Source organism: Thermobia domestica, chromosome 8 (assembly GCF_964235325.1).
Source record: "Thermobia domestica chromosome 8, izTheDome1.hap1.1, whole genome shotgun sequence".
NCBI lineage: Eukaryota > Metazoa > Arthropoda > Insecta > Zygentoma > Lepismatidae > Thermobia > Thermobia domestica.
Genome location: NC_137461.1, coordinates 63,087,598 through 63,100,732, shown reverse-complemented (window position 1 = coordinate 63,100,732; position 13,135 = coordinate 63,087,598). Strand labels below are relative to the sequence as shown.

The 13,135-nt window shown below is 35.3% G+C and overlaps 1 protein-coding gene across 1 annotated transcript in view; it reads right to left on the bottom strand.

The window, feature by feature from the left end:
* The window catches only part of LOC145692959 (tetraspanin-7-like), a 104,386-nt gene extending 92,540 nt beyond the window's left edge, over positions 1-11,846 (bottom strand). Inside the window, exon 1 of the mRNA XM_081768554.1 lies at positions 11,570-11,846. Coding sequence (XP_081624680.1) covers positions 11,570-11,647 — 78 coding nt within the window. The 5' untranslated portion in view covers positions 11,648-11,846. The remainder of the gene's footprint in view (positions 1-11,569) is intronic.
* Between the last annotated feature and the right edge of the window lie 1,289 nt (positions 11,847-13,135).

Below are 13,135 nucleotides of genomic sequence, written 5' to 3'. Positions count from 1 at the left end.
TAGACTACTTGATATTTTAATGCGGTTTTTCCTCATGTAATGAGCTATTCCCAAGGAAGATTCTTACCTAGATTTTTTTTTTTTTTTTTTTAATAATTTTGATAAATATTGTTCACGCATGTTTCGTAGGGTTCGGGTCTTGATTTGATTTTGAGTTTAATGTCCCGTTCAGCAGCGAGGCTATATGAGATGTGAACCTACTGATTAACGTGGAATCCGAACCACATGAGCTCCTGCCACCCCGAACCCGGATCTCCCACGCCATAGGCGCGTACGCTAACCGCTTAGCCACAAAGGAGCTCTTATCTTAGGATATAGGTCCACGTCTCATATAGCCTTGGTGTTGAAAGAAACCCTAAACTTCAGTTCAATCAACCAATTATACAAAATTTTTCCGTTGTGGAAGGCGATAGTTTCTTTCCTTACGAAAAGAAAAATTCTCAAACTTGTTGATATGAAATCAACAGAACGCCTAATCATTTGCAACCAGTTGAACTTCCGTGGGATTTGGGTTGTATAAACATCAGGTACTAATCTTACAGTAAAACAAGGTAGAGCACGAATCTCCAAACTTTTTACCCTAAGTGCCACACTGACTTCTCCATTAAGTCCCACGGCCCAAGAGCTAGCCAAGCCATACCATCATATTATAGCGCCAGTACCATCTTGTAGGAAGCGGCAGAAATACACAAAACGTCAACTTGGTGAGACGAAGTATACAGCACCATTTTGTAGCGAGTAGCAGAAATAGACTATGTTTTGGAAAAGTTCTCCTGCGTGATTACTCGTCTGGAAGATTGAGTACTTTCGAGCGTTTTCGAATATGTTCTACGCACAGAGAACGCCTAGTATAAATATGGGAGACAACTATGAGTTGGATAGTCCCAAATTTTGAATTCTGAGCTAAAAGTGCGATCTGAAAAGTGAAATAAAGTGCGATTATTGTTTTGTAACTATGGTTTCCTAGTGAAAATACAGGTATTCAATTGTGAGTAGATAAAACCAGTGCATTTTATTTATTCAGGATCTCGGCTTGTAATGTTATTGAAAACGCAATCTTACAGTTCAACGTCCCACGATCATACATTTTAGGCTAAGGGAGACGGTCGATTAAGGCAAATGAATTATGAAGGGTTGGTGGGATGAGAATGTGGGAGGAAACGAGAGTACCCCGAGAAGACCCACGAACATGATATCCATCAGTTAATTGTTCGGGGACCGATTGCAATGGTATTAACAGGCATTATTTTGATTTGAAGTTATCTGCCGTGTGTGTGGATTTGTATAAATATGGAAAAGAAACGAAAGATAGATAGTAAGTGCAAACCATTTAAATTACAATGCGGATATTAATATTTTGTGATTGAGTCAAATAACAAGAATAAGGCAATGTGTATAGTTTGCAATGAAAGAATATCAATGCTCAAAGAATAAAATATAAAACGTCATTATGAGACTAACCATTCTTAAAATTACTCCAAATTTACAGGAAGCCTACAATTAGAAAAATATGAATCTTTGAAAAGCGGATTGAAATATCAGAAATTGTTATAGAAGAAAGTAAATGCTGAACAAGAAGCAGTAACTCTTGCTAGTTTCCGCGTCGCTCATTCAATAGCGAAACATGGGGGACCATTTAGTAACGGTAAATTAATCAAGGATTACACGATTGCAACAGCAAAAGAAACGTGTGCAGAAAAAGCTGATTTATTTATATATATAAAAAAAAACACCAGTTTGTCAGCACACTGTGGCTCAAAGAGCGGATGATATTGCAGAAAATATATTAACTCAATTGTCTGACAAAAATCGACACTTACAGTAAGTAGTTCTCTTTGGCTCTGTATGAATCAACAGATATTTCAGATATTCTTTTTGTTACTTATTATTCGAGAAATAGAAAAAAAAAAATATGAAGTCTGTGAAGTGCTTCTTGACATTCATAGCATTTACAGCATGGCCACTGGAGATTAAGATATTTTTAAATGAGTGGAAAATGCTGTACAGAAAAATATTCTTCAATCGAAAAAAAAAAGGAATATGATTACTGATCGTGGCAAAAATATGTGTGGAAAAAATACAGGCAAACTCCTTTATTTTAATTATAAATCCTTTTTATGCCCACGTAGAAGCTCTTGCTCCAAAACTGCATATGGACATTATTGCTTTGCAGTATTACGATATTTTTAAAATAATAGCCATATATATATCTTATAGAAAACAAACAAATTTATCATTGGTAGAAATTTTATGAGTCTTCCATAAATTTGCTCGTGGTATTCTTCCCACTTTCGGAACTACTTCTCTGTGAGAAAAAAAAAAACATTATCCAAAATAAAATATACAAAAAAAAAATCACTGTTAACTGATGAATACTTGGAGTCGCTGCTGATAATCTCCATTAGTAAACTTGATCCACAACTGCAAGTAACAACTACATAAATTTCATGAATTATAGTTATAATGCTTAATTTCATTATGTGAATTATCCATTTATGTCATTTTAAGTTTTTACGATAAATCTTATATCTTTAATTACAGTTAAGGTACCGATATTCAATTTCATTATGTATGTTAGTTATTGCGTTTCTTAATTGGTCGTATAAAAACATGTGATTATTATTTTGCATGATTTACTTAGAAAATTATACAATTTAATCAAATGTAGCGGGCCAATGTTGGCCTGCGGACCGTAGTTTCGAGACTCAGGCTAGAGAAAATAAATAATGTTATTCTTTTTGTATTGTCATCGGATTTACGCATCTGTACAAAATTTCATAGCTCTAGTTAGTATAGAAGTGTGTGTGTCTGTGTAAAATTAAAGTTGCAAGATTTCACGCTAACAAACAGAAAAGTAATCTAATAAAACGGATTGTAAGAAGTTGGAAACACTACTACAAATTTGTGGTTGTTGATATATGTTTAAAAGAGCGCTTGTACATAGAACAACAATACTGAAAATTAAAAAAAAAAAACGAAAAACAAGTAGCAGTGTCGCAATGTATACCATGTGAAGGAGTTTGGTTTGGTTTTTGACAAACCAAACTTCTTAACAAGTTTAATTTAATTTTACCAAGTTAGGCTTAAATATAGCATTTTACCTCAAATTAAATTAAGTAATCTAATACTTTAAGATGAATAGTTACTCAAAAATATATAAAATACTAGCAGAATACCCGTTCTTCGCATGGGGAAAATACATTTCATTTGAACATAAAGGGATGAATTTAGATTAAAACTGTATCGGAAGGGTCATTGTTCGTCTCAACAACCTCGAAAACTACTGATTGGACACTAATATCGGTCACTTTTTAATTATTTGTGTATATATAACTTCCTCTTCCAGTTCACCAATTTGCGGATTTCAACCTCATCTATGTTGAAAATTTGATCAAGATCAGTCGGGTGGTTCAATTGAGTTATTAAATCGTAGCCACTTTCATTTATATATCCCCCTCACGTAAGTTGCACCATCAAAGTGAAATAATTAAAACCATCGCAGGCTCGAACCTCATCTGTGTGGCAAATTTGATCGAGATCGGTCCGTGATCCAAGAGTTCACGCGATATAAGATTCAAGACTATATATTAAAATGCTAGGTTTATATGTTTGTCCGCAATCCTTTCAACAATGAAATCTCAAAAACTACAAGTGCTAGAAACGTGCTGTTTTCACTAGTGTATTCCAAATTTTGTGTAGATTATTCCAGTTCTCATTCATTTTTTAAAAAAAGTGTCGTTATTGTTCTATTCAACATTTTAGGGGCCATTTTGAGCCCATAAGATTAACATTGTTGCAGGCCGAAACTACGGTGTTAGGCAACCAGTAGAGAAGTTACGTATAGCGGGTTGACGGACATTGCAGGCGCTTTCCTTAAATCTGAATGAAAAAAAAAACTATTGCATGCTGGCAACTTCAAAGGCCTCAAGAGACGCAATGAAGCGTACTCGGACGGATATGGATTTATAAGAAAAAATATTTCCACTTGATATCGTGTTACTTCTATAAATTTGCTACAAACTCATTCCAACATCTGTATATAGCAATTTACTTCCTTTGTGAGTCTCCTATCCTTTACTTGTATGAGTAAGGTGACATGCATGGTGGGAAGGAGATTCATGGTCATAATAGAACGATGCGCTGAGTAGACAGCGCAGGTTCAGCTAGTTAAGTTTTATTTATTTGTATATATCTCCTCCTTTCCCCTACGTTGTACTGTTCAAGTGAAGTGGTAAAAACCATCCCAGGCTTGTACAATCCGCAGCAAAAAACGTGCAACATGAGCATATAAGTTTATTGTGAAATGACGAAGTCTTTTGCTCCAAAATAAGTGTGCACGGTAGGAGGCGGACGTTTATCCTGGCGTTATTCGTTTTACTTAGACGTTATGTTCATTCCCTGTGCTGTTAGGCGTAGTTTCACAATAAACTTACATCCTCATGTTGCAGGTTTTTTGCCGCGGATTGTACCATATCTATGTTGAATATTTGATCGAGATCGGTCGGGTGGTTTAAGAGATATGAAGTCACAAATATAGTCACTTTCATTTTTATATATATATATATCTAGATATATGAATTAAAATGTAAAATATTTAAAGTCTTTTGATCTGTCACGTGGAAAGTTTATAGTTTCATTTTAACGTTCTCTTTCACGGACAGATTACTACTTTGCATCCTGAGCATTATGCCAACCCGCTAACCTCAACACCACTGCGGGTAACCTATCAAAGAAGGATGGTATTCATAATTACTCCCCTATAGGAACCTGGTTTTGATTGTTTATAATTTGTAATCTACTGAACGATTCACTTCCATCAACGCACACGATTCCTAACGTTTGGCCCTATATATCCTACTAAAATTTATTATTATCGATCACGTAGTTCTTGAAATTCTGCTTCTCCTAACAGACAGCTTAATTACATAAAGATTTTAATATTATGTAAAACAAAGTCCTTTAAAATAATAAAGAAGTACTAGGCTGCTGTACTACAACGGTTAAGAAGACCTTTCTATCATACTTCTATCATCATTGGCTCGTTCAGCAAACACCTTTCAATTTAACTGAGGCAATATCTTCCTTTTAGCTCAACAAATAATAACAGAAGAAAATATATAAACAAGGAAACAGACAGGAATATCACTGTCACCTTCAATCTTCAACGCTTACAAGTCAATGTTCTGAAGTAATTTATATTTTATGCCTTAATATGATAAATTCTTTCTTTCATGCTGTGATGTGACCTTTGAATTAACAGAGCGAACAACAGCTCCACAATCTCTGTTTCCTATCAATTGTAGCCTCACGAAACCTCATGAAGTAAATAAAGGAAAAAATTCTCTCTCTCTTTCATTTTCAGACCCACACACACACACTCACAAAAGCAGACACGGAAAATCTAACAGTGAAGGTACTGTTACATTATTAATTTTCAACCACAATTTACCACCGGATGTTGTTTAATTTTCCTACAAGCATAACGATGGATAATTTCATTTAGGGCTTGGACGCGTACTGTATGCAATTTAATTACATTGAATACATAAACATGCTTTTCACATTTGCTCTGCTGAATTGGATAGAAATACAGTTGACTTTCGACTATCCGGCCTCCGTACTACCTGGCTTACTTAAAAAAAACAGAAAAAGAAAAAAAGAAAGAAAGAAAGAAAAAAGAGAGAGAGAGAAGGGGGGAGATAAAGCCCGTAATAAAATGAACAATATTTTTTTGAAAGACTTACTCGACTTGTAATGCCTTCACAGAAACGCGATTCCCAGGAAAACCATCAAGAACTTTTTTTCAAAAACTAAAAGCTGTAAGTTTTGGCTCTTTTAGACTTACATTATTTATTCAAGAATTAGGACTACAGACGTTAATATATTATTTAGTTTAAAATTGTGTATATCAGATAGGTAAAGAGGGTGGTGGTTTATGCCATTCCTTTTTCTATAAGTTTCTTTTTTTTTAAAAAAAAAAAAAAAAACGTAGAGTGGAATACATAGTGAACATTTATAAACTGTTGGCCTGTACTTAGAGGTCAGAGAATATGAATAAGAGCAGGTTTTAGCTTTTTTTTTTTTTTTTTTTTTTAGTGTTTTTAATAGTACCGGTAAGACAGGAAGTGAGTAACTATGGAACTCCGGTCTGTCCTTCCACAATATTAGGCCGGGTAGTCGGTATTCTTCTATGCGGATGAGTTAAATGCACTCTCGTGGCTAAGTGGTTAGTGTACGCGCCTTTGGTGTGGGAGACCCAGGTTCGATTTCCGGCGAGAGCTCATGTGGTTCGGTTCGGAGTCTACGTCTCATATAACCTCGCTGCTAAAAGGGACGCTAAACTAAAATCAAATCAAGTCAAAGTTAAATGATTTCATCACTTCCGCTCTCAACTTAAGTGCAAGGATCTAAAACTCATATTTTCAGCTCCAAACAATACGTTTGCTTCGTGAAGAAAGCATCTACATAGGTTTCCCTCCTTTACTTATCTTTGATCCATTTGCTCTTTACAGTTCCATCTTTCAAAAACTTGTTTTTCACCAAAATCGATTTTTGATAGAAAATCGAACCTGTTTCAAAATCGAAATCAGTTTTTGACAGAAGATTTGAACGATTTTGAAATCAAAACCTTAAAAACCTGTTTCGGTTTTTCTAAAAACTAAAACCGAAAAACCGGTTTTGTGCCACAATAGTTAAATCCAAATCAATTCGAAAACCGAATTACATTTATGATTTCTGGGTTAACACTGAGAACAGTGTTCCATTAGGAATCAAGTAGCTCTGTATTACGATGCAAAAAACAAATTAGTGTTTGAATACGATTTGGACATTTTTTAGGAACGGCTTTTTAGTCCTTGTTTCACATGTCCAAATATGTTCTAAAGTGTTCTATTAATGAAGAAAAAATGTCTAGAATGTCCCCTAACAATGGTTAATAGGAACCTGTGTTTCTTCCAGACATATTTTGGGCGGGGCATTGCCCCGCTGGAGCTCTGAGAGTGCCCCCCTTCGGAGGAGATCAAAATAATACGTCTATAGTATATTAATAAATAGAATAGTACCGTGTAATAATAATAGGTGTCCCTCCGAATACTAAGTGTGCCATTTGGAACATCTTTTTCTGAAGGAAACATTGATAGGAACTAATCTAAGTGTTCAAAATGTAGGCCCACCTGAACATCTGATGTGTTCAATGAGTATACAGGCACAGAAATGTCGTTTGGATAATATTAAAAGACTTTAGACATTGCCATTTATACATTTTCAAGTCATTTATATCACTATGCTCATTGAACACTCGGAAGTTCAGGTATATTTTGAACACTCTTAGGAAAGTTTCTATTAACCACTGTTAGGGCCAAGAATCTTATAAAATAGAGGATCTGCCCATACAACAAAATCTTGAAGCCATGCGTCACAGTTTCGTCACCCCTACTCTGCCCACTCCGCCCAATAGGATCGCAATGTTTTGAGCCAACAATCATGGCGGAAACTAAAGTATCCAATCAGACGATGGCATAAACGAGAGTAGTCGATCAGACGTGCCGATGTTCGATTGTTTTTTGGCTTCATCAATTTAATAGGATGAAGATACATATGGGCAGATCCTCTATTTATAACATCTTTGGTTAGGACATATTCTAGACATTTTTGTTCATTAATAGAACCCCTTTATGACATTTTGGGAGACATGTTGAACAATGACCAAGGTCGTTTCTAAAAAAAATGTTCGAACACTGATTTATTTTTTTTATTTTTATTTTTATTTATTTATTTATTTATTTATTTTGCAGTGTACGCTCTTCAAAAGTATGTGCACCAACGATTCGATTACAGGGAGACAAGGAAGAAATACGTTAATAAATGAATTATTAAGTAATTTAAACCCATAAATAAAATCTTCAGGTAATCTAGAAACAATACATTAACCGGACTTCAAATTAATCTACTGCTTAAACTAACCTAAAAGTACATATATCATGATTGAAGTTATTCTTCTGAAACAAAAATTGCTAATGCAGTAAACAACTACCACATTATTTCATTTTGATCAACTTAACCGAATCTTTCATTTCGACCTCATCTCTAATGAGTCTCACCAAAATACTCACTTCTAAAAATCGATCCATTTCTTAATTTGCTTTGAGTATAGCTATTGCAGCCAGCCTACGTCTAAATGTCAAGACATCCAACCAATGATGATATCAGAGGGTAGATTGAGTTGGGAAATTCTCCCCGTGGCCATAACTTGGATCGTGCTCAATGAGGATTACTAATATTTTTGATGATGATGATGATGATTTTGAGTTTAACGTCCCTTTCAGCAGGGAGGCTATATAAGACGATTAACGTGGAATCCGAACCACATAAGCTTAGGAATCGAACCCTGGTCTTCCACGCCTACTAATATTTTTGCAGTACTACTTTTTCATACCCTCTTTGTTTTGAAATTCCCCCGGGGGAAATCACTCCTGCATCCAACATTGCATAGGTAATATTCATCGATTTTTTTCTTTACTGACATCTCTAATGAAAGTGCTATGTTCTGGCAATCGGTACAATAATTCTTAGATTTAGAAATTTGAAGCATATCATACCAGTATGAAAACGCATTTCTAGAAAAATCTTAGGAAACCGCCAATTAATAAACTACAGTTTTTTGGTATGAATGGATACTAAACCTGTGCATGTCAATAACGTGAAAACAGAAGCTAATCTTTATTTTTCTTGTTCGATTCCCGGTTGGACTCATGTTAAGCTATAGGTCCACGTCTTACACCGTCTCGATGCTGAAACAATAGCAAATCTATAACAAGAAAATTAATAAAGCAATTTTATTTCGATTTCGTTGGTTGGTTGATTTGCAGTTCAGCACCGAGGCTATATGAGACCTAGACCGATAGCTAAACGTGAAATCCGAATGACATAAGTTTCCACCAGGAATCCAACTCAGGTCTCACACAATGCCGGCTTGTGAGGAAAGACACATTGGTAAACTTTACACTACGTACTATCGCTTCAAACTAGGAGAACAAAATCTTCCTCTACTAATTCTTGTATACAAGCATTAAAACAAAAAAAGCCTTATACAGAGTCGTTTTGACGTATGATTAGCATCATACTAAACGCCTGGCTACTGCAGGAAACATATGTTAGTCGTACTCTTTAGTATGGCACTAATAACGCGTCAAAACGACTCTGCATAAGGCCCAAAGTTTTCTTTCTTTAGTTTGAAACGATAAAAGTTTAATTTTAACCGAAGTGACGTTCCTCAAGAATCACCACTGGCCTCTTGAGTATCATTTGGTTCATTACCTAAAAGATTAGACTTTTTAACGCTCCTTTTCACTTCCGAGGCTATACGAGGCAGGTCTTTCTGTTTTAAAAAATGGGATCTGAAGTGAGTTTGCATCTAAGGCAAACATCCACACCAAGGATTGAACGCGGGTCCACAAGCACAAGAAGCATGCGTGTTAATAACTTGATCAAGAAGAAAGAATTTTCCACGAGCATACGAGAAAAAAATTGTTTTTACACACAAAGAATTCAAAATTGGTTAATACATTCCGGAGTTACAGGTAAAATACCACGTATGGGATGAGACGGCACTATACCGTACGTGATTGTAACAAGTTACGTAAACATAGTTTAATTAAACAAAAGTGCATGACATTTTTCAGTGTGTTCTGTATGGCAGAATTCTGCGAAATGCTCTGTTTATATTGCGTAACTGATAACTGAGTTGCATAATTAACTATATCCATACAAATATACAACTCTTGTTATATTATACATGTAGTAAATAACTGGGAAACAAGTGTAAAATAAACAATATTCGAAAAATAGCAAATACCTAGATAATAAAACTAGTTAACATTTCAGTGTAGGCAGGGGTAAAAGTGGATCTGAAAAAGTAGGGGGGACGGTAGATAACGGCATGACGTCACACCGTCCCCCTGCCTATCTTTGCCCATTGTATTTTTTTAGGAACTGGGGGACGCCGTACAAATTTTTTGGAGGTGGGAGGACGACGTCCACCCGCGTTTCCTCTCACTTTTACCCCTGAATGTAGGTATTCCGAAACGAACAAAAGCAGTCTAATACTGCATACAGTAGATATTAATGGTACCTGTCAAGGACGCCGATCCTGGGGGGCCCGGGTCCCCCAAAGCTCATGTGGGACCCCTATTGTATTTATGAATATACCATATTTGGCATAATTTGAATGCAATTTGTCTTAAAAATCCTCATATATATACCTTCTGCATCTGAATGCCTTCCCCTCCAAATTTACATAGAAATCGACGCCCTTGGTACCTGTACTGTTAAATAAATAAGCTCTGTTATAGCTTTTATTTATTTAGCAAAGCGAAGAAAGAAAAGTATTGCTACTTGGCTGAAATATCGTTTTCATTTTGACAAAACTGTGGAAGTTCGCCTGCTGCTTATTTGCAACAAAAGGCTGGATAATAATAATAATAATAATAATAATAATAATAATAATAATAATAATAATAATAATAATAATAATAATAATAATAATAATAATAATCTGGTTCGATTAAGAGACACTGTGAGTTTGTAGTGGACTACATTGTGTCCTTGGATTTTTTCGGGGTTCTCCCATTTCACATTTCACATTGTCATTTTTCCAATTAAGTATTTCATAATCACACAATTTAATTAATCATCTGTCCAGTGTTTCTTTCAGAAAAAAATGCTCCGAGGGGCATATTTAGTACTGTATTCGGAAGGGCACTGATTGTATTATTCTATTTATTATTATATCAGAGACGTATTATTTTTGTTTCCTCCGGGGGCACTCTCAGAGCTCCGGGGGGGAGGGGGTGACCCCCAAAAATATGTCTGGAAGAAACACTGCATCTGTCTCATTTAGTCTAAAGAGCATAAGTATGGGATGTTAAAGATTTTATTTTTCCAATAATAATAATAATAATAATAATAATAATAATAATAATAATAATAATAATAATAATAATATAAAAGACAAAGTTTTCTTTAGAAAATACGAAAATATTTGTTCCCAAATTTGTAAAAACTTCTATTCAAAATCTTTTGCTCAATATCCAGTGCTAAGCACTCACATCTTACGTGTCTCTCTATAGAAATTTTTTCACAATTCACTACATTGTATATCTATAACTCAATAGGAAGATATCCTGCTGTCATGCCTTGAATGCGACATCTTCAAAATGAATGTCACTTTTCTATATTACTATATTTCTATTCTGGCCAAATATACACACATTAAATACACGTATTTTCATTGACGAAGTTGTTATACAAATTACGCCCACTTTATTTTTCCTTTCTTCAACATTTTAGTTTTTTCTAATCCTAATAATCGTTTTAATAACCGAATTTTTACACTTGCATCTTACAGTTTTCCCATTAATATTATGGATTTTTTAAAAAAAGGTTTTCGTAACGAAAATAGGGCGAAAAATCTAATATTTGTCTTCGGAAAGATGAACCATATGGGATACCATTCATTTCTCGAGCTCTCGGAGGAAGCCGGTCAATCTGGAAAGGAAACAGAAATACTCACCCAAAACAAAAAGTTAAACAGCATTAGCAGCGTCTTCATGCACGTCATAGCCGCTACAGTTTGCAGTCTCTTCCCCATGTTCGCTTTTTAATTAATTTAGACTTCGATTCACAAACAAATAAATCACAAAATTGTGTCTTTCCTTGTTATTATTTTTTTCAAATGTCGCTATTCAATACGGTATGCACACTATTTCCAACACCACTCACTGCAACTCTCACTCATGTACGCTGCATTAGGCGACGACACATATCCAACTGTAAATGTAAAAGGGGAAGAGAGACTCCGCAGGCGCACAGCTGGTAAAGATACAATGTTGCCAAACTATGCGCTGGGCAACTGCGTTTCTTCAATATTCTCGCATCTATGCGTAGAAGTAGATATTTTTGGACGTAAACTAAAAGTAGAAGCAGAAATGGCGCCAGCTTGAAAGAGATAATTTGTAATTAGAAGTGATTATAAGAGGGACAGATGAGATGATAAAGAAGTCATAATGTTTTCAGTATTCTTTAGTTACACAGTATTGAGATACTGATGAAATTAAGTAAAAGATAAAAAGAAATACGGTACTAACGTAAACTCCCCGGCGCTACAGCTGACTTATGACCAGCTAAGAAGAACACATTTAATTGGGTGAAGCCTGGTGATCTCCCATGCGCCGTTATTTCTGGCCGTCTAGACTGAAGTTGGCTACCTCTTAATTCAATCAGCTTTCCAATTGTCTTATGATTCTGGGTCGGCATCGGAAAGTTTTAGTGCTCCTACTGGAAATTGAACGAGCATACTAAAGTCGAACGTACAGTAACAATTCGCCTAAACTGGATCTAAGTAATATATATATATATATATATATATATATATATATATATATATATATATATATATATATATATATATATATATATATATATAACTAGGACATCTACCTTATTTTTCAATGAACTCTATTATCACCCGCAGATGGTAGTTATGCGTATACTAACAAGAAACAGCTCAGAAAGATGAAGAATACAGTTTATAATTAACTAAGTGAAATCCTATGTGGAGTTAAAACAGAGCCCCCGTTTGGCCCGGTAGATTACCTGGCCCGGCCTTACCCGTTTAAAGTATATCAAACTGGACCAGGCCGTAACCGGGTCGAACCGGGTTGGGCACATTCCGGGCCGAACCGGGCCTGGTACATTCCGGGTCGGACACAAATGCTATAGGGCCGAACCGGACACGGGACACTACGAAGACGGATCGGAAACCCATGTTGTCAGCCTATGTTAATCGTAATGTTTGGGAAACTGACTATTCATTCAATACCTTTTTTCCTCCACTACTTAGCCACTTCTTGTGATCTTACTGGCAGACGCATCTGCCCAAACTCTATTTAATCTCTCTTATTACTATATAACTGTATAAGGCTCTTATGTCAATGAGCTGTATTATATAATAAACATGACTAGACAGAGCAACCACAGATACCAAATAGATAGAATAAGGATATAGAAAGCAAACTTTGAGTATCCTTTCACACGCTTTTCTCATTCGAGAAGGACAAATAGACATTGCAATGTTATG